The sequence below is a fragment of the Heloderma suspectum genome, chromosome 15 (assembly GCF_057233095.1).
Source record: "Heloderma suspectum isolate Gila_16-S chromosome 15, 16-S_ref, whole genome shotgun sequence".
NCBI classification, from domain to species: Eukaryota; Metazoa; Chordata; class Lepidosauria; order Squamata; family Helodermatidae; genus Heloderma; species Heloderma suspectum.
In genome coordinates, this window is record NC_139472.1 from 22,128,826 (window position 1) to 22,150,506 (window position 21,681).

The 21,681-nt window shown below is 51.2% G+C and overlaps 1 protein-coding gene and 1 long non-coding RNA gene across 3 annotated transcripts in view; both read left to right on the top strand.

The window, feature by feature from the left end:
* The first annotated feature begins 3,234 nt into the window (after nt 1-3,234).
* LOC146335476 (uncharacterized) lies at nt 3,235-8,820 on the top strand. The gene is made up of 3 exons (XR_014786080.1): nt 3,235-3,601; nt 4,872-4,936; nt 7,893-8,820. It is a non-coding gene; the product is annotated as an uncharacterized LOC146335476 (long non-coding RNA).
* A 10,028-nt stretch (nt 8,821-18,848) lies between these two features.
* LOC146335477 (espin-like) overlaps nt 18,849-21,681 on the top strand; it is a 141,030-nt gene continuing 138,197 nt past the window's right edge. The window contains exon 1 of one of the 2 annotated variants that reach the window (XM_084822062.1): nt 18,849-19,385. In XM_084822062.1, coding sequence (XP_084678188.1) covers nt 19,089-19,385 — 297 coding nt within the window. In that variant the 5' untranslated portion in view covers nt 18,849-19,088. The remainder of the gene's footprint in view (nt 19,386-21,681) is intronic. The other variant, XM_084822063.1, reaches the window with a different exon arrangement.

Consider the following 21,681-nt stretch of genomic DNA (forward strand, 5'->3'; position numbering starts at 1 on the left):
TCTCTAATGGCAAGCAGGTACATTGTGGTCTTCTCCATACTGGGAATAGCTGCTTGTACATCTTGAACTTGGCTGGTAAAGATGGATGAGAATTTTGTTTGTTTTTAATAAGAATTTACCTAAATTTGCAAAGTTCATATTCAGTAGAGAAAGAACCCGAGATTTAAAAAAATCAAATGTGGGGGAAAACAACATGGATAGATTTGCCCATCACTAAGCAGCAGCGGTAGGAATTTAAAATGTGTGACTCCCTTCTCTATAAAATTCCCAAAGTGATGGGCAGCAAAACAAAGAATAAAGGGAACCAGTGTTGATATCTGCACATTTCGGTGGGCTGGGGCTGCAGAGGCTGAGCTACCGTGATCTCACGAACTGAGCAGAGATCTTGACCAGGGAAATGCCAGCGGATTGCTTGTGCTGTCTTAACCAGAGCGCAATACCAATTTGACCGGTGTCAAACTGCTTCAGATACGCAGTGCTCACAGCGAAGGTCAGAAGCGGACTTGAGGCTCCCCCCTTTCTCTTCCAGGTCAACAGCAAGGGCTCCGTGACGCTGAGCGTGCGGTGCCGAGGCTTGTGGGGAGAATGCGTGTGGGATAAATTTGTCAGACTCTGGACCTGTGATGTCTTCAGCTCCTACCTGAATCCACACCCTGGTAAAATTTCCAACCCCACACTTGCCCTTCAGCCTCATCACCAGGTGGCCAAGCTGCTGCTAACAGAGTGGGGGGACTAGGTGCCACCTTGTGCCTTCTGCTTCTAAGCGGAGCTCAAGAGTTAGCAGAACAACTTCATTTTCATTTAATTTCAATGCTTCCTCCCTCCCCTGCCAATATCCACCTAGCCCCTGGCCTGTGGGCTGGATTTGGCCCAGGGGGCTCCCCATCTGCTCCACCAGCTTCGATCCCAGGCAAACATCCCCTCTCAAGATCCCTTCAATGCTCAGCACTAGAGAACATTCCTTTCTCTAGCTCTAAAGAAGGAAAGGGTGCCCCTTTCTTTGAGCACAGAAAGGCATGGAGTAATTGCACCCCTGGCCTAAAGGGTTCCTCCTTCCCCTTAATGGTGAAAACAAAATAAAAACATTTTTCAAACAGTTGCAAAAATGCTTCAGGAATTGGGGTGGGGAGGAGTGTGTTGGTGATATCATTGGTGCTGGCCAGTTTGTGCCTTCCATAGCCAGATTGCACTGCACACGTTCAGAAGCATTTTGAAGAGTTTAGCCCTGGAGAAGAGGTATGTTTGCAATGAACATGGCAAGGACAATTCCAGACGGGTTCCACTGTGCTCAAAATGTTGCATCTGACTTTGCTGCCCGATAGTATTGTACGCGTGCAGTACTAAGAGGTCCCAAGGGGAGGAGACCAAAGTCTGTGTGAAAATGGTGCCAGGGCCTGTCAGCCACCTTGCTGGTGGCCACAGAGCACTGATGCTGGTTGGTAAAATGAAACCTCCCTATCACTTCCTCTCTAGGTTGATAACTTGCCACCAAATCCAGAAAGCCCCAGGAGATTAAGCGCCTGTTTGTTGTAGGTCTGGAAATCAACTCCTCCTTCCCCTCTGACATATGTGCTACAAAACAAATGCACTTGTCAGCTTCCCCTTCTCTGTTGTTCCATTGTGCTCCCCGTAAGGGCAGAGGATACTGTTCAGCCTTGTATGCAGCCTGTGGAACTCACGATCACAGGATCATGGGAAGGCCAGTAGAAATGTAAGGGTGGTTTTGTTAAAAAGGACCTTTAACTAAGGCAGGCAAGGAAGCAAGCTGCCAATTAATTAATTAATTAATTAATTAACGTCATTATTACATTTATATCCCACCCTTTTTCCTCTTGCAAGTGACCCTTACATGACCCCTCCTCCTCCTCTCAATTTAATCCTCACAACGACCCTATGAGGTAGGTTAGGCCGAGAGTCCGTGACTGGCCCAAAGTCACCCTGGGAGTTTCATGGCCAAGCGGGGGCTAGAACCCGGATCTCCCAAACCCCAGTCCAACACGCTAACCCCTATGCCACACTGGCACAGTCAGCCACCTGCTGCGGTATGGAAACGCTGGAGAGAGAGAGAGAGAGAAAGAGGAATCCTTCTCACTTCTCTCTCAGATCCTCCAGTAAAAGTCATTGCCAGTCCATTCAGGACAGGGAAAAGGCAGTACTTCCGCATGCCGCATATCCTTGTGACGTCTATTGGTGCAGGCTTTCTGGACAGCCATAAACTCAGATGGCTTAAGGCAGGGGGTCTCGGACCTCGCTCGGCTGGAGGGCTGAATCCCATTTCGGAGAAGTTCTCAGGGCTGAATTCCAGTGGTGGGTGGAGCTGAAGGCAAAGTGGGTGAGGCCCAAATCCAAAAATACCGCCATATTGAGGCTCACAGCTGCTCCTGCCAGTAACGAAGCCTTGGGAGAGGCATTTCAACCTTTTAGAATGGTGGGGAGGACCACGCCAAAGCTGGGAAGCCGCCACATGATTCGTGGTTGGTGGAAAGGGGACAGGACCAGGGGAACCCCGAGGTTCCACACCCCTGGCTTAAAGGCACATGGAAAGGGCTCGACACGTGCGCAGAGGAGGGGTCAGCCTGGCTTGGAACGGAACCTCCCCCTCCAGGGCACGGCCAGCCTGGGTGCCCACAGGCGTCTGGCCGGCTGCTCTCGGCGTCAAGAGGCCAAGCTAGGGGGGCCTTCAGCCAAATCCAGAGGGCGTTATTCTCATTGTCACTCCTCATGGTGGATAAGACCGAGAGGGGTCGACAGGAGACGGGCCACGCCAGAACTGCACTGTGATTGCGGCACGCTGGCCACTGTCAGAGGTAGGATACTGGGTCAAGCGAGCCATCGTCTTCTCCTATAAGGCAGATCCAGTCATTCCGGGTGGGGGAACCTCCAACTGGTAGGCCTGGTGAACCTGCAGGGCCTCCCCATATGGCCCGCTGCCTCCCTCTGCCCCCCATGCCGCCCCCCGGCCTGCAATAAGGCTTTCAAGGGGCCTCCGTGAGGGCCAACGGAGGCTTTTCAAGAGCCGGATTGCTCCGCGGGGCAGCGGGGGCGGGTGGCTCCGATGCCCGCGGGGCCGTGCATCCGCTCTGGGTCTCCGCCAGAGCTCTGGAGCGGCCGTGCGCCGCACCTTGACTGAAATGCGGAGCAGGTTCGCCGCCCCGCGGCCATCGGAGCCACCCGCCCCCACGGACGGGGGGGGCTCTCGGGGAGGGGGAGCGCGCGCGCTGCAGGGGAGGATGCGCGCGTGCGGGGGGGGGGTAGGAGGGCGCTCCCCACCTTTTGCAGCGGGCGCCCGCCTTCGGGGCGCACCCCCGGAACGGCCCTGGGCGGGGGGGGGGCGCGGCCCGCGAGGGCTCCCGGGCCGCAGGAGCGCCGATTCAGCCGCGGCGCGCAGACGCGCTCCCGGCCGCCCTGGCCCGGGCTGAGCCGCGCTGTCTCCCTGCAGCGGCCACGACCGTCGCGAGGGCCGCGCTCGTCGCGTCCGCGGTGGCCGGCGCCGGCGCCTTCCTCGGCCTCCTCTCGGGGTGCCGCTACGTCCGCTGCTGCCCGGAGGCCCCGGCGAAGCGGCGCTGCCTCTGCCTCTCCGCGGGATGCCACCTCTCGGCAGGTAGGTCTCCTGCCCAGCTGGCAGCGCCCCCCCCCCGGCGCAGAGGCGCTTCCCGGCCGCGCCAGCTGCTGCGGGGCGAGTGGCTCCAGCCCGGGGCCGTTCCCCGCGCCCCGAGTGTCCATGGCGCGAGCAGAAGGGGCTCTCCTCTCTGCGCGACTGCCGTTTTCAGCGGGGCTCGCACCTGGGCAGGGCAGGGCAGGGCAGGGCAGGGCAGGGCAGGGCTAACCCTCCCCCCCACGTGCTGCACCAGACCCCCCTCCCGGTCCCCCCCGCCATGGGAGTTGAGTTTAGAGGGGGGAAACCATTTTCCATTTGTTCGTGATTATCTGGGACAGGGCGCCAACTGACGGGAGAAATTATTTTATCGGAGATGACTTGGATGAGACCTTCACGGGCTGCCCTCGCCTCCTGTGAAAGTCACATACATCTTAGTCTTTATTTATAAGTTTGCATATATAGCATAACATATCCGCAAATGAGCATATGCGGATTTTGTGCAGATTTGTGTCCTATGGACCTGGGTCCCAAAACTTTTGAGCACCTAGCAACGCCCTTGCCTGTGGGCCTCATCCAGCCTGCAGAAGTTCCTCATCTGGCCGGCAAAGGCTTGGGTTCCCTCTGCATGCCCCGCACCAAGCTCTGCCGCCTGGCCTGGAGGCTACCGGGAGCTGGGAAGGAGGCAGGGAGTGGGAGCCACTTGTGACTTCCAATCTGTGATTGGAGATAGCAATGGAATTCCCCTAAATGTTGCTCCCCCCTCTCAGTAGATCAGAGATAACAATCTACTGGTTGCTGGGGGGGGTGGGGCTGCATACAGCACTCCTGCAAGCACCATCCAAGTGCACTTTGCCTTCTTTGTGCACCATGCGCTGCCCCAATCCGATAAGGCATGCGCAATACAACTGGTTCGCACACACGTGCCATGCTCATCTTCCTTTGACCACAGTGTCTTGATGGCTTGTCTGTGGGAATGAACTGCACATTAACATTGCGGAAATGCTGTGTGTGTAATAAGGCCGACACACCTTCAGACGAGCCCATGTTCCCTGGTTCTGCTTCCTGGTCGGAAAGCGGCCAGCCCAGAGCAGCGATTTGCAGAGAAGCGGCAGGCAGCCTCCTCTGTGGATGGATGCGTTGGGCTCATCGGAGTCTTCCATGATTCCCTTTCTTGTAACCCCTGGTGGAATCTGGGGATTCCTGAGCAAAGCCTCATATGAGGGGCAGGGGAGGAGGGCAAGGCGCATTCATCGAGCTCTCTCTTTCCTTTCAGGCCTTTTGTCCAGCATTGGAGTCATTCGATACTGCATGTACGTGTTCTCCCAGCACCAGTACGAGGTACTTTCCCTGCACGCAGCTCTTGCGTGTACTTTTGGCCTGACCTCTTTGCACCTCTCCCATTTTACATTTGACACACACACACACACACACAAATAATAATTGGGATTACTGGTGAGCCGGGAAGGCTTTTGAAAGAGCACTACAGCCATCCTGGATCTGGTGTTCTCACGTCACACGTTATATAAACCCACTGACTGAAAGCCACTCCAGCGGGCCAGGGCCAATTTGTACACAGGGCTAGTTTAGTCTTCCTGGCACCTGGTCCCCCTCCCAAAGATGTCGTCATGCTGGAACAGTGATGAATTATTGGAGGAAGAGAGCAGAAGAGTGGCTGGGGAGAGAAAGGCATTGGGCAAGTAATTTTAAAAGGAAACATTGGCCATCCCAGGTGGAAAAGCAGAGAAGCAGGAAGCGGGAGAGGAGAAAAGGGTACCACAGAGGAGATCAGCATTCCCCAAGGTACTGCAACTCCCATCATCCACAGCCAGCATGGGAGTTGCAGTCCAGCACATCTGGAAGGTATCAGCTTGGGGAATGCTGGAGCAGATGCTCGCTGCAAGAACCAAGGGCCAATTAATGTACATTCAGATGCTACTTTATTCTCCCGACAGTGGCTTGTAAGGGGCAGAAGCGCATTTTGCTGCCTAAATTGATCTTCTCACTACTGGTTGGGCTCCATCTCACCCTCCTAGCGCCCTTGCACCCCTGAGAGCGGCTCACAACCATTTAGCCACTAAATGCTTTGCCATTCGAGAGTTCACACACTCGGGTGACACTGCAGTATGCACAAGCATGTAAACATACATGTTACACATGTGTTGCGTTATGCCAAATCTGCAAGGGGGGGTAACATACATGCAGGGACTGAATTCGGGTTCAGAGACACTCTTGGAGGCCACATTCCAGGAGTGGGCATGGCCAAAGGAAAAGGGGTGGGGCCAAATATTACAAAACGCCAGCATATTCTCGCTTGAAGCTCTTACTGCCCATAGCTCAGCCTCAGAAGAAGTGTTTCAACCTTTTAGAATGGGGCAAAATTGTGTAAACACTGGTAACCCACCAAATGATCAACTGTTTAGGGAAAGAGGGTGGGGTCAGGAGAAGGGGGCATGGCCATCTGGGGACCAGGAGGGCTGGATTTGGCCCTTGACCCTCAGTCAACACTCCTGCTCTGGATTCCATACTTCATGCGTTTCCCCCCCATGAGCGACACTCTGAGCTGACTTTTCATCATACCTTGATTAAAATTTCCATGGGGTCAGATGAAATTGCCCCAGGGCCCAGTGTGCCAGAGAGGCTACTTGTCCTCCCGGCCTCCTCCATCAGCTATAATAATCTTCTGGGCATAACAGGAAAGTCCGGTGAAGTCTGCCCATCGATTGCCGCCTGCCTTGTCTTGTTCCTGTCTTGTATGGAGGGATCAGAAGCGCTAGGTTCCCCCCCTCTGGGAGTGAAAGGTGAAAAGATTGTTGCTGATTGTGTACACACGCCATTCTTTTGCCCTCAGTCAGGTTTCCACGTTTTTGAAAACCTGCAAGCCTATGCAGCCTGAGATGGTAAAGAACAGGACAAATGACTGGGTGCGGCATGAGGACTGAATCTTGTCACATTTAGTTGTTGTGGATTCCCCATCCACACAAAGAAATTTCATACATCTTCTAGACATCTTTCTCTTTTTTGTGGTCAGAGGGGTGGGGAGTCCCACCAGAGGGGCCATAGTCAGCCCACCCAAAAGAGCATAATTCAAGTCTACTAACGATAAGTTGAAATTCAAGTTCTTGAGTCTGTTGCAGATTTTAAATTAACTTTACATTGGGTAGAATATACCGACATGCTTTCTCTTACATCTCCATAAGTAATAGGGTGGAGGCTTAAAAAAAAAAATGAAAGGGGCCTGAAAGATCCCTGAAGGTACGGGTCACCCCATTTGATCCATCCCAATGCCGCCCTCCCTGACCTGGCTCATGCTAATTGTAGCCTACGCACACAGCTGATGAGAGGCTGCACCGACTTGTGTTCAGGCATGTAGCCCAGTCTTTTGTTTCCCAAATCTATGAAAAGGAAATGGGGGGGGGGATTTCAGGTTGGGGTCCTCCTGGTCAAGCAAAGGGTTCTTCTGAAGGGTCTTTTGAGAGGCAGGGAACCCTTTTCAGTCCGCATTCCAAGAGGAATTCCAATCTGGAAAAGGTCGGGGGGGGGGGGCATTCCATCTGTGGGTGAGGCCAAAGGCAAAGGTAGCAGGACTCTTACCTATTTTAAGCCTACTCAGAAGTAAGCAGGACTGAATTACTCAGCAGCAGCCCTTTCAAATAGCATCTCAGACACTGAGCCTCTGCATGTCTACTCACAAGTAAGCAGGACAAGCCTCTGCATATATTCTCAGAAGCAAGCAGGACAATCCTTAGAGGTAAGGGGGGCTGAATTACTAGAACCTTCCTTCCCCCTGTCCCCCACAGGGAAGAGCTCTTATTTCCGATCAGCAACAGATCAGAGACAAGAGCTTTTTCCTTCTGGGAGAGGGACGGGGCCAGGGGAAGAAGCTCGCGGGCCAGATGGGAAACCTCCATTGGGGTCCCAGAGCCTGCTGTAAAGTGTTATGGGCCTTGCTCTGTGCACTGCTGTGGCTGCTTGCCAGAGGAGGGAGCTTCTGGGCTGCTCTCTGCCGCTCTTCAGCGCCACCCCTGTGGGTGGCAGAAGTGTGGCGTTGCAGCTACCAGCTCAGCAGGAGTCAGGTGACATGAGGTGCCAGTGGGGCTCCTTCTGGGCCTAAGCTGCTCTCTCTGGCCCGGCCTTTCTTTCTGAGCAGCTTGACTCAGTGGCTTGCAAGCATGCTCCTCTGGGCTTGTGGGCTTCCAGCCAGGCAACCTACCTGCCTGTAGTGATTTGCCCCTTTCTCGCTCTCCACCACGCCAGCCCCTTTCCCACCTGGCTCTCTCTCCCACTTCCCTCCTAGGTGTCTCTCGGCATCCCCGGATTCCCAAGCTTTGAATACGGCTACTCCCTCTGGATGGCTGCAGCGGGGGCCCTGGCAGCCCTGGCTGCGGCCCTGGCATCGTCCTACGAAGCGCTGTGCATTCAGGCCCCCAGCCCAAGCCCAAGCGATGGGAAGGCCACCAGGGCCATTAGTGCTGCTGGCACATACGTCTGAGGGAGGGGATGGGCCATGCTGGCTGGGAATGATGGGAGTTGCAGTCCCACACATCGGGAGGGCACCAGGCAGGGGAAAGCTGGAATCATCTAACGGCATCTTGTGGTAGTGGGATAAAGTCCCTGCATCAGATATTAGGATCCACGCAGCAAACACGTGATGGAGCCTGGAGCCTCCCTCTGGCACCTCCCCAGCGCCCTGAAGGTCCAGAGGAAAAGGGCAGACAGGCCTCTGGGGTGGCTTGCCCCGGGCCTGTGCGTCCCTGCTGACGTGTTTGGACACCCATTGCTGCCAGAGGATGCCAACTGCAGGACTCTGCACGTTCTCCTTGGCCGCCCCAGTGCCCCTTATGCCTGGAACTGCCTCCCAGCCACCTCTCGCTCCTTCGCTTCTAACCTCTCCTCAAAACCTTGGAGACTTTGGCACAGCCCTTCAGTCCCACACCCTTCGGTAACAAAGCCAAAGCGCGTGTAGCTAACGCGCATCCTTCACCTATTGTCTCCCCTTTGTCAGATTTTAGACAGTAAGGGTGGAATCCTATGCATGTTTAGACAGAAAAAGTCCTACAACTCCCAGCATTCCCTAGTCAGCATAGCTGGCTGAAGAATGCTGGGAATTGTAGAGCTTTTTTCTGCCTAAACATGCATAGGATTGTGCCTTAAGTCTCCCAGGGAACAGAACTGTCCTCTTTAATGTACACTGATGGCACTATATAAATGATTGTTGTTCAGTCGTTCAGTCGTGTCCGACTCTTCGTGACCCCCTGGACCACAGCACGCCAGGCCTTCCTGTCCTGCGCTCCCTCCCGGACTGTGCTCAAGTCCATATTCATTGCATCGGTGATGCTATCTAGCCATCTCATCCTCTGCCGTCCCCTTCTCCTTTTGCCTTCAGTCTTTCCCAGCATCAGGGTCTTTTCCAGGGAGTTTTCTTTTCGCATTAGGTGGCCAAAATATTTGAGCTTCAGCTTCAGGATCTGTCCTTCCAATGAGCACTCAGGGCTGATTCCTTTAGGATGGACTGATTTGACCTCCTTGCAGTCCAGGGGACTTGTAAGAGTCTTCTCCAGCACCACAGTTCGAAAGCATCAATTCTTCGGCGCTCAGCCTTCCTTATAGTCCAGCTCTCACAGCCATACATTGCCACTGGGAAAACCATAGCTTTGATTAGATGGACCTTTGTCGGCAAGGTGATGTCTCTGCTTCTTACTATGCTGTCTAGGTTGGCCATAGCTTTCCTCCCAAGGAGCAAGCGTCTTTTAATTTCTTGGCTACAGTCACCATCTGCGGTGATCTTGGAGCCTATGAAAATAAAATCTGTCACTGCTACCATTTCTTCCCCTTCTATATGCCAGGAAGTGATGGGGCCAGATGCCATGATCTTCATTTTTTTAATGTTGAGTTTCAAACCAGCTTTTGCACTCTCCTCTTTCACCCTCAACAAGAGGCTCTTTAGATCCTCTTCACTTTCTGCCATTAGGGTGGTATCATCTGCGTATCTGAGGTTGTTGATAATTCTCCCAGCAATCTTAATTCCGACCTGTGATTCATCCAGCCCGGCGTTTCTCATGATGTACTCTGCATATAAGTTAAATAAGCAGGGCGACAATTTGCAGCCTTGTCATACTCCTTTCCCAATTTTGAACCACTCGGTTGTTCCATGTCTGGTTCTTACTGTTGCTTCTTAACCCTCGTACGGGTTTCTCAGGAGACAGGTAAGGTGGTCTGGTACTCCCATCTCTTTAAGAATTTGCCACAGTTTGTTGTGATCCACACCATCCAAGGCTTTAGTGTAGTCAATGAAGCAGATATAGACGTTTTTCTGGAATTCTCTTGCTTTCTCCATGATCCAGCGAAAGTTGGCGATTTGATCTCTAGTTCCTCTGCCTCTTCGAAACCCAGCTTGTACTTCCGGCAGTTCTCGGTTCACATGCTGCTGAAGCCTAGCTTGTAGGATTTTGAGCATCACCTTGCTGGCATGTGAAATGAGCGCAATTGTGCGGTAGTTTGAACACTCTTTGGCGTTGCCCTTCTTTGGAATTGGAATGTAAACTGACCTTTTCCAGTCCTGTGGCCATTGCTGAGTGTTCCAAATTTGCTGGCATATTGAGTGCAGCATTTTAACAGCATAATCTTTTAGGATTTTAAATAGCTCAGCTGGAAGACTGTCATCTCCACCAGCTTTGTTGTTAGTAATGCTTCCTAAGGTCCACTTGACTTCACTCTCTAGGATGTCCGGCTCAAGTTCAGTGACTGCACTATCATGGCTATCAGGGACATTCAGATCTTTCCTGTATAGTTCCTCTGTGTCTTCTTGCCACCTCTTCTTAATCTCATCTGCTTCTGTTAGGTCCCTGCCTTCTTTGTCCTTTATCATGCCCGTCTTTGCACAAAACGTTCCCTTGAGCTCTCCGATTTTCTTAAAAAGATCTCTAGTCTTTCCCATTCTATTGTTTTCCTCGATTTCTTTGCATTGTTCATTTAAGAAGGCCTTCTTGTCTCTCCTTGCTATTCTCTGGAACTCTGCATTCAGTTGGATATATCTTCCCCTTTCTCCCTTGCTTTTCACTTCCCTTCTTTCTTCAGCTACTTGTAAAGCCTCATCAGACAGCCACTTGGCTTTCTTGCATTTCTTTTTCTTGGGGATGGATTTTGTTGCTGCCTCCTGAACATTGTTACGGACCTCCGTCCATATTTCCTCAGGCACTCTGTCTATCAGGTCTAATCCCTGAAATCTATTCCTCACCTCCACTGCATATTCATAAGGGATATGATTGAGGTCATACCTGAATGGTTTAGTGGTTTTCCCTACGTTCTTCAATTTAAGCCGAAATTTTGCAACAAGAAGCTCATGATCTGAGCCACAGTCAGCTCCAGGTCTTGTTTTGACTGACTGTCTAGAGCTTCTCCATCTTTGGCTACAAAGGACATAATCAATCTGATTTCGATATTGACCATCTGGTGATGTCCATGTGTAGAGTCGCCTCTTGTGCTGTTGGAAATGAGTGTTTGCTATGATCAGCGTGTTCTCTTGGCAAAACTCTATTAGCCTTTGTCCTGCTTCATTTTGTACACCAAAGGCCATGCTTGCCTGTTATCCCGGTGATTTCTTGACTTCCTACTTTGGCATTCCAATCCCCTATGATGAAAAGGACATCTTTTTTTTGGTGTTAGTTCTAGAAGGTGTTGTTCATAGAACCGATCAACCTCAGCTTCTTCAGCCTCAGTGGTTGGGGCATAGACTTGAATTACTGTGATGTTGAATGGTTTGCCTTGGATTCGTACTGAGATCATTCTATCATTTTTTAGATTGTACCCCAGTACTGCTTTTCCCACCCTTTGGTTGACTATGAGTTCTACTCCATTTCTTCTAAGGGATTCTTGCCCACAGTAGTAGATACGATGGTCGCCTGAATTAAATTCGCCCATGCCTGTCCATTTTAGTTCGCTGATTCCCAAGATGTCGATGTTCAATCTTGCCATCTCATGTTTGACCACCTCCAGCTTACCTTGATTCATTGATCTGACATTCCAGGTTCCTAAACAATATTGTTCTTTACAGCATCGGATTTTCTTTTCACCACCAGACACATCCACAGCTGAGTGTCCTTTCGGCTTTGGCCCAGCCGCTTCACTCTTTCTGGCGCTACTTGGAAATTCCCTCTGCTCTTCCCCAGTAGTATATTGGACACCTTCCGACCTGAGGGGCTCATCTTCCGGCATCATCTCTTTTAGCCTTGTGATACGTTCCATGGGGTTTTCTTGGCAAGAATACTGGAGTGGGTTGCCATTTCCTTCTCCAGTGGACCACATTTTGTCAGAACTCTCTGCCATGACCTGTCCGTCTTGGGTGGCCCTGCACGGCATAGCTTATGGCTTCACTGAGTTACGCAAGCCCCTTCGCCACAACAAGGCAGTGATCCATGAAGGCGATATAAATAATACATCATCCTAATTTCAAGGAGGTCCACAAATTCACTCCCCGTGGTCTTCATGGTAAGCATCCCACCACCTCCCCTGGTGAGCAGAGAACCAGGCATGGTAGGGACCCCCCACACACAACACATGCTGCTACAGCTCTTGAGGTTGTGGCCACAGTTGCATCCCAAACACCTCTGAAGCTCAGCATGACGAGACCAGACACACACACACACACACACACACACACCCTGGTTTGGTGGCAAACCCAGATTTTGGCAGGTGGCTCCCCCCCAAATGAAGTCTGATACGTCCTTCAAACGCAGTTTGGACTCAAGAAATAAACCCGACCTTCTGCAGTGTGTGTCTCACGGCTGGGCGCTCTGGGAAACCTCTTGTTGGATACATAATCATGGCCAATTACCCGACATGTTTCAGCACACTGTTTCTATCCAAGAGAGACTGGCGCACAGACAGCATTGTAAAGTCTGGCTTCTTGGAGAAAGCGACATTAATCTGTCTGATGCTTTGCACCTCCACTGCACGGGGATCATCTGTAAGGACAGGGTGTGTGACTCTGACATCTTCCACTTATTTGGGTTGCACCTGGATGATGCAGTGTCCATGAGCGAGGAGCTGAACCTAAGGGCTCAAGGGGAGCTGTTAACCCAGCAAAGGTCCAGAGGAGATGGAAAAACATCTATACCTATTGGGAGCCCTTTCTGTTCCTGGTTTTCAGCTGAGTCATTACTTTCATCTCTCTCCTCTAGAGCAGACCCTGGGAATAGAGCCTCTATTATAGAATAGAGGCATAGAATAGAGCCTCTCCTCTAGAGCAGACCCTGGGAATAGAGCCTTCTGGCAGCCAAACTGGTGCTCCTACGAGGACTCTGAGCTCCTCCCTGGGTCCACTCTTGCCTTCATTCTTGAGGGCTGTGTGTGTGTGTGTGAGAGAGAGAGGGGGAGAGCGAGAGAGAGAGAGAGAGAGAGAGAGAGTAAGTAAAGGAGGAGAACTAGCAATCAGGGCAGTCTTGGGATGGGGTGAGACGAGTTTTTTGTGGGGGGGGAAGCAGGTGAGGCATCCCTGAGATGGGGCTCTCTTTAGGCTGCTATAGGTTCCTCCTCGTCTTCAGTTGGAGAGAGGTTCTCCATCATCCCAAGCCTCTCCTCTGAAGAGGGTTCTCCAGGGTCTGGGTCAAATGGGACCAGTGGTGTAGTGGAGCCAGGGTTCAAAGGGACGCAGCATGGACATTTTTTTTTATTAGCAGGGATGCTGATATCACCTGCGGGCCCCCCTCAGATATCCATCTTCCCTCTGAGCTTAGCTGCAATCCCCACAGTAGCTGGGGAAGCGGTGGGGATGAATTTCTCCAGCAACAATATGTTGTTCACTTTTATCATGCAAAATATTATGGGGTGGCTGATCTCAAATTGGTGATTAAGACTAATTAGCTTTGCAAAAGACCTGCCCTGGTGGAGAGAACTGCCAGGACTGGTCTGTTGCTCTGGATCCACACAGCTGCCTACATGCTTTGGACTCTCCTTGGGGTGTGTGGCTGGGGGGACTGTCAGGATGCATGCCTCCACTTCCAAACCCACCGGTACACCACTGGAATGGGACCCTGACATACAGTTCCAGTGCATACGTTTTGAAAACCAGACCTTTTATGGCTTTTTTCCTGGCCTTCCTGTAGCTTCTTAGGCTGCTGGTTTAATTGGTAATTTCAGATTTTATTGGTAATCTTTGTTTTTCTGGATTTTTATTGAATATGTACTTATTGATTTTTATTAAATCCACTTTGTATGGTTTTTACCTTGTACGCCGCGTTGAGAGGGTTCCACCCATAAAGGCAGATTAAAAATAAATTTAAATAAATTTAAATAAAAATCATCCAAAGTGTCAGAAAGATCACTCCATATAGAAACAGACCTTGTGATGGGAGTTTTCCACGTGAAAGGAACAGCCGAGGAATGGCTGCATCGTGTCATAGGACCTTGAAAGTATTGGGAGAGGTTACAACTGAAGGATCTCTCTGTTGCAGAATTTCAAAAAAACTTTAGTGGCTTCCTGTACATGATTCCTGATAGGTTCCAACGAATAATCCAATAAAAGTTAAAAAGCAGCATTTATTTTTCAAAAACGTTTGATTTATAGCAAATAAAAGAGGGAGGAGCAAAATATATAAACTAATTTTGTTATGGGCGTCCAATTGTATAGACTATTAAACAGGTTTCCACAACCCGGTGCTCTCTGGCTGGGCTGAACCACAACTCCAACATGGCTGACTGGGGCATGCTGGGATTTGTAGTCTAAGACAGTTGGGGGGCACCAGGTTGGGGAAGGCTGCATTAAAACAAGCAAAACAGAAATTAGACAGTGCATAAGTCCTTCTTCTTAGCAGTGTGAGTGACTGTTTATTATTTTACTTATAATATTTTTCTATCACTTAATATATATAAATCCCTAAGTGGTTTACATTAAAGTACAACATAACAATATGGAAACAAGATAAAGTAATAAATAATTAACAGCAATGGGGAGAGCAATCCCATGGCCCCTAGGCAGAGTCTGGGGGGCCATAGGATAGTTCAGATTCCTGGATCCAAGGTCGGAGTGAGCGCTCGGCTCTCAGACCCAGGAGTCCGAGTTCCCCACCCCTTCCCCTGGCAGCTGGCATGGAGAGAACCAAGGTGACCTCAGAGAGGAAGGAAAGGGGCGGTTCTGTGGGTGGGGAGGGGACGGACTGGGGAGGCCAGCTTACTCCAGCCTCCCCGGCCTCCATCCCTCCCGCTCCGCAGAGCCCCAGCTAGAGGGGTGAAAAAGCCCGTCTAGCTAAAATGCAGAGCGGGAGCAGCGTCAAGGCAAAGATTGCCTCTGCCGCTCCTCCCACTCTGCATTGGACGGCTGTAAGCCTCCGAGTTTGGAGGCTTACAGCCATCCCAACAGGACTGCACCCTAAGAATATTTAAAAACATTATATCACCATACCAATAAACCAGGGTGGTAACAGAGGGCCTGTCTCCACCAGTGATTTACTCTGAGCCAGCGGTGTGTGGAGGTCACTGGGGATACATGACGTTGTGGCCATCCAGCAGCCACCCTGGAGATGATCAGGGAAAACCGGATTTCCTGAGGCTGCTTAAAGTCCGGTTATTTTCCTTAAATCAGGTTCTCCGCAGTATAGTTGCTGTGTGCCCCAATCCTGCATTGACCTCGGGTACACCAGCCCTGCCCAGAGGTGTGACTTTCACTGTGAACCTGGTCAAGGGGTGTTTCCCGTCCCTGCACAAATCCATTAGTGTCTCCTCAGAAGTAACTCCCCTTGTGGTCATGAGGCTCGCCCTCTGAATGCCCAGATCAGTACTTACAGAGATCCCCCTCAATTGACATGGCACAGTTTAAAGCCCAATTCCCTAAGTAGGGTTAAGCACGATCTCGAGGCTCTGATTCTCCGTTGTTTGCTTTATTGCCTTAGGAAGTAACTAATTCACAGCCTCGTTATAGAGATCCTGCCTCGTTATAGAGATCCTGCACAGTATCGGTTTGGTTAGAAAGGGGGCTGGTTTCCCATCCCTGTGTTCTCTCCCACCCTTTCCCAGCACAAGCATGTGTGTGTCAACCCAGAAGAAACACCCATTGTGTTCAATGAGGCTTGGGGCTCATTGGGAGGCTTGTCTTACAAATACACACAAGGGGAAGTAACTACTTCGCACCCACCTTCCTTATGGAGCCTGGAGGGGGGAGAGGCCTCTCTTATTGGTTGAGCAGCCCCTGCCACTCAGATGATGTTTACACCAATCCCCCACCCCACCCATAAGTAAGTTATGTGAAGCCACTTAGACTGGTGCGATGCACATCTGCATGGAGCCCTACCTGGACCAAAAGCGGCTCCCACAAAAATGCGAGTGAGCCACTCCTCCCTTCTCCTTCCATTGTCATGGCAACAGGGCCGGAGTCCCTCACAGGGAAAGCCTGTGTGAATAGGTTTGTTTTCAAGACTTGCCACCATTTCAGCCTTTTGGATCACAGACTGGAGAGAGTTCCAAAGAGTGGGTGCCATTGCTGAGAAGGCCCTGCTTACACACTGGTAACTGGTAACATTCTATTGGCTGCAGAATGACCAGTAAGGCCTCTGTAGAAGACCTCGGGGTTGTATGTATGTGTGTGTGTATATATATGTGTGTGTGTGTGTGTGTGTGTGTGTATATCTATCTATCTATCTATCTATCTATCTATCTATCAGACAGTCAGTGAGGTATCCTGGTCCCGAGTCGTAGGTCAGCAAAAAAACCTTGCACATGGCTTGGTAGCTCATAGTCTACACACGTAGGCTCAATGTAAAGGAGCTGTGGAATACTTGGAGGTTGGGAGCACATCCTGCAGCAGCCACAATCATGTTCCCACTTGCCATCTGTACATTCCATATGCCCTGCTCGGTTGTGTGAATGAGGCATATGTGTATGGCAGCAACAATTACTCAGTAGGGGCTGCACCTTTTACAGCACAATCCTATGCATGTTTAGGCAGAAAAAAGTCCTACAACTCCCAGCATTCCCCAGCCAGCATGCGTGTACAGGATTGCACCCTTAACTGGTTAGAAACAATTCAGTTGACACCCTCAATTAATTAGGAAGATGATTTGTTAAACCCTCTAATTTATTTTTTAATCAAAGTGCTTCTAAAAATTGCAGATGGCAAGCTTTGTGTTAGAAGAGACATTCCTGCCTATGTGAGAGAGATTGGGGAATGCCTCTTCTAATGTGGGCATGGTTGCTGTGAGGCATGGCTGGCGCCTCCAAAAAACAAAAGAAGTCACCTTTTTGTGCTCTAGAACTATTTTTTCCACATATGCAAATATATATGAGCATTCAAGATATCTCTATCCCATTTTCCTATATATAGAACCATCAAAGCAGAAGATTTTAAGCTATATGTTAATAGATAACTAAATCTGCCATGCAAACCTGGGTATGTTTACTCAAGAATAAGTCCCAATGTGTTCAATGGGGCTTACTTCCCAGTAACTGTATCTAGGCAGGGGCTGGGCAACTTGTAGGCCAAAACATCCAGAGGCCACAACTCCCATCATCGGCTATACTGTTTAGGGCAGATGGGAGTTGCAGTCCAAAGTATCTGGAGAGGCGCAAGTTGCCAACTCCTGCTCTATGGATTGTAGTCTTAGACTTGCATGATTTGCCCACTACAATTTTTTTTTACTGGATCGCTGACAAGAGGGTGTTAAGGCACACTGTACATGATCAGAGGTTATTCATACTTTCTAGAGCCGAGCTCCTGGCTGGCACCAAATGCAGGTTTCAGAGCTCACAGGCAGGAGTGTTGCTAGACACTTAAACAATGCAGGCCCCAGGCCCATCAGATGCAAATCTGCATAAAGTGTGCATGTATTATTAATTTATATAGCACCATCAGTGCACATGGCACGGTACAGAATAGAACAGAGAGCTTCGGCTATTGGGCGGTATAGAAATGAAAATAAATAAATAAATAAATATAAAAACATTAAAACCACAAAGCCCTGCCACAAAGGCATACATTCTAATAAAATCTCAGTATAAAACCAAAGGAAGGGAATGCAGCAGATGTACACAGGAAACATTACAAAAAATAATCAACATTACCAAGTGTCAAGGTTCCCCTTATGACCTGGACCCTTGAGCAACTCCTTAAGAACCTCTTGCCTCCTTAACAGTCCCACCTTCTTTTATCTTCCCCTTTCGAATAACAGGAGGTTTATGTGGGGTGACTGACACTCCAGACACAGGGTTTAACCACAACAGCTTACTAGTAAATTAAAGCAAGCAAATCACAACTTTACACAATACAGCTGAGCGATACAAAAGGCTTTAAGAGAAAATAAAAGTTGCAAATTGCAAGTTCTTTTACCCAAGCTGTCCTTAAGACTTTTCTAGGCTACTTTTCCTGCTCACTCTTCAGGCTCTGCTCTCGCTTCAGGCTCTGACTGGCTCTGCTCTTACGGGCTCTCTCGCTCCCCTTATATACCCCCCTCCCTCAAAACCAAAAGTACTTCAAACCTGAAGAAATTAAACTTAGGTGGAGAAATGAAACTGACCTTTAACCAGGGAAATGAAACTACTTCTCTCAGGGTTATCCCCCCCTAACAGAAAATTCCAGGCTTCTATGTCTGAAGGTTTTCCCCTTTGTAGGCCTCAAACTTTCACACCAAGCAGTAAATACAATCGAAGCTAAAGTTCCAAGAGCTTTGGAAAGGATCAAAATTTTTAACTGAGATTTAAAAACAGTATTTTATATTTCTTTATGCAAATTTAGATAGAATTGCAAGGATTTATCTACCTTTCACAGAAGGCAAATCCACCCACCCCATCGAACTTCTCTCTCTGTCCCTCCTCTAAGGAAATTGCCCCCAGCCCATAAGGAAAAGTTTCCTTCGGCATCAGTTGACATTCGGGGCTCTGGGGAACAGACCCGGGTTCCCGCGGGCCCACGACCAGCAACGCCGCTGGCTTGCAGGAGGATATGACCGCTTGTGAGGGGGGCGCACAGCCAGAGGCCGGCCAGCCCCCGCCCCGTTTTAAAAACTCTCTCTCGCCTCGAGCCCCAGCGCCGTCGGGGGGGGGGGGCGGCAGGCTCGGGGCGGGAGGGGGGGCGCCCCCGAGGCTGTTGCTGCTCGCGGACCGAGGGAAGGAGGAGCGGGGAGCTGACAGCCGGCGAGGGATCGGATCTCGGCCGCTCAGAGCTCGGCAGGCGGCGCAGCCGAGTCTCGTGCGAGCAGCTTCGACGGGCCCGCGATGCGCAGCGGAGCTTCGCCGCCGCCCCGGCAGGCGCTCGGGCTCCCGGAGAGGCGGAGTTAGAAGGGGCGGGCGGAGAGGAGAGGGGCCCCGCTCCGGGCTCAGGAGACGCCGCGTCCGAGGCCGGGCGCAGGAGGGGACAGAGGCGCCCCGAGGTGCGAGCCGGGAGGCGACGCAGACCGGCCCGGCCCGCGCCAAGAGGGCGGGCGGCGGGCCGCCTCGCATGGCTTCCCCCGCGCGGTGAGCGGCGGGCAGGGCTGCTGCCGTCGGAGGCGGCGGCGGCGACGGAGCGGCCATGGCCCTGGAGCGGGCCCTGCAGGCCGCCCGCCGGGGAGACGTGGACACGCTCAAGTCGCTGCAGGCGGACGGGCAGCTGCAGCCGGCGGCGCTGCGGGACCCGCTGGGCGCCTCGCCGGCTCACCACGCGGCCCGCGCCGGGAAGCTGAACTGCCTGCGCTACTTGGTGGAAGACGCGGCGCTGGCGGGCGGCGGGCGGGCGCGCAACGGGGCCACGCCGGCCCACGACGCCGCCGCCACCGGCAGCCTGGCCTGCCTCCAGTGGCTGCTCGCCCGGGGCGGCTGCCGAGTCCAGGTGAGCGCCGGCCGCGGGCGCGGACCGAGGGTGCGGCGGGGGACGGGCGGCCGGCGCGCCGAGGAGGGCTTTGCGCTCAGGGCGCGCGGCCAGGCAGGGGAGTCCCGGGAAGGCAGCCGGTGGAGTAGCGGCCCCTCTGCGGCCTGCCCAAAGCGGCTTGCGCCGAGAGCAAGCGGCGGGGCTTGACTCGGAGGACGGGTTCTGTTGCCCCAGAACGTGCCCGAATATTTATTCCTGGATGCCAGCCAGTCCTCAGAACGTGGGAAGGAGGGTCAAGGCGAGAGTGCCGCTGAGTGCGTGCAGAGTTCGTTTCCATCCACCCCACTACTCGAATATCAAGGAACCAGAGGGGGGGTCAGCACCTCACCTTTGTGGTGATCGCCACAGCTGTTTTTTTTTTAAGAAGGTTTAGCTAAAATTGGAGCAAGCTTGTGAGTTTTATTAAGGCCTGCTTACCCATAATTTGAGCACTGATCAACTCCTCCGGGATGTACAGCCCACGCTAGGATGAAGAGGAAGCATTGAGCCCCAGCACCTTCCTGCTTAGGTTTCAAATCACTGAGATAGAAAGAAGATGGTGATTGTGCTTATCACAGAAGTGGTGCATGCAGAGGAAGGCTAGAGTTTCATTGCGGGTGTGCAAAGCGCCCGCCGTTTCCGCCCCGTATCCCATGTTAAAGCGGGAATCACATTCTGTGAAAGCATCTGTTTGGGGGTTAGCTGGAGGTCTGAACTTCTCTGCAGGTTTTACCCCTATCATCTGGAGTGTTTTTCTTTGCAGTGTTGGTGTTTTCTCTTTTGGGGGTGAGGGCAGATTTAACCTCTTGGTACATTGGATTGGCTGGGCATAGAAGCATCAGAAAGCCCAACCTCATGTGGTCTGAAACGTTGTGGGGAGACACCCTGTCACTGCCTCTCCTTTTAGAAGTGGCGCCTAGGCCATTTGGCACATCACATAGCTGCAAACCTAAGTTTGTCTCTGAACGTGCAGACTTTTTTTTTGTTAACTACCCGTGTGTGATGTGCGTGTTTCCAAGCACATGTTAAACTTACAGCCATCTTATGTGGTGGTGGGGGGGAATGTATTCTGCACACGCTTACAAAGCACTGTTACCTTTGTTGCAACTTCCCTGGCTAAGTCATTGCGTTGTAAGTAGGGTCACAATCTTGTGAGTTCACAACATCAAAAGATCCAAAACACACACACGTGTGTGTGTGTGTGTGTGTGTGTACATGTCCAGCACAGCAAGAAAACAGCAGCAGGGATTGTTGTTTATTTCCAATACATTTTGATATAGATCTTTTTCTCCTGGGTTGGGCGGAAGGTCTTTTATTCCTGAAACATGATAAGCAGCTGTCCAAAACTCCTTCACAGCTGTAGCTATGTCAAGCAGATTCTTTAACTCTTCATAGAATCATAGAATAGTAGGGTTGGAAGGGGCCTACAAGGCCATCGAGTCCAACCCCCTGCTCAATGCAGGAATCCAAGTCAGAGCATCCCTGACAGATGGCTGCCCAGCCTCGTCTTGAACGCCTCCAGTCTGGGAGAGCCCACCGCCTCCCCAGGTCATGGGTTCCATTGTCGTATTGCTCTAACAGACAGGAAGTTTCTCCTGATGTTCAGCCGGAATCCGGCTTCCTGTCACTTGCGCCCATGATTCCGTGTCCTGCACTCTGGGATGATGGAGAAGAGATCCTGGCCTTTCTCTCTGGGACAACCTTTCAAGTACTTGAAGAGTGCTATCATATCTCCCCTCAGTCAAATATACTCAGTCCCTTCAGTCTTATAGTATTACTTCCTTATATCTTAAATATAAGAGTAATTTCCTGGTTATATCTGGTCCTTTGGACATTGTTTGGAGCTCACTTCTTACTACCAACAGTTGGACAGGGGTTGGTTGGATGCCCAGGGTAACTGGAAGTCAGGGAGAATTTGGATAGATTACCCGAGTGGCGTGCTATAGTCCATGGGGTCACAAAGAGTTGGACACAACTTAATGACTGAACAACAACCTCAGCAGTAAAATACGTTCAGACACAGCACAATATATGTGTGTCATTTATAGCAGGCTTGTAATGAGCCATTTGCCTGATTGCCTGTTTTTAATAAGAATTGCTTCCAGGTGGCTAAGGAATGAAGATTCACAAGGGTTAGTTTTTTTTTCTCTTTTAAGCCACAGATGAGTGGCATAGGTATGCATGGACATTTGTGCAAATAACCTTTGAGGTTTTTGCAAAAGTCATGGCACAGAGTAATGTAATTTTAAGAATGATGGGTCCCTGCCCCGAGGAGCTT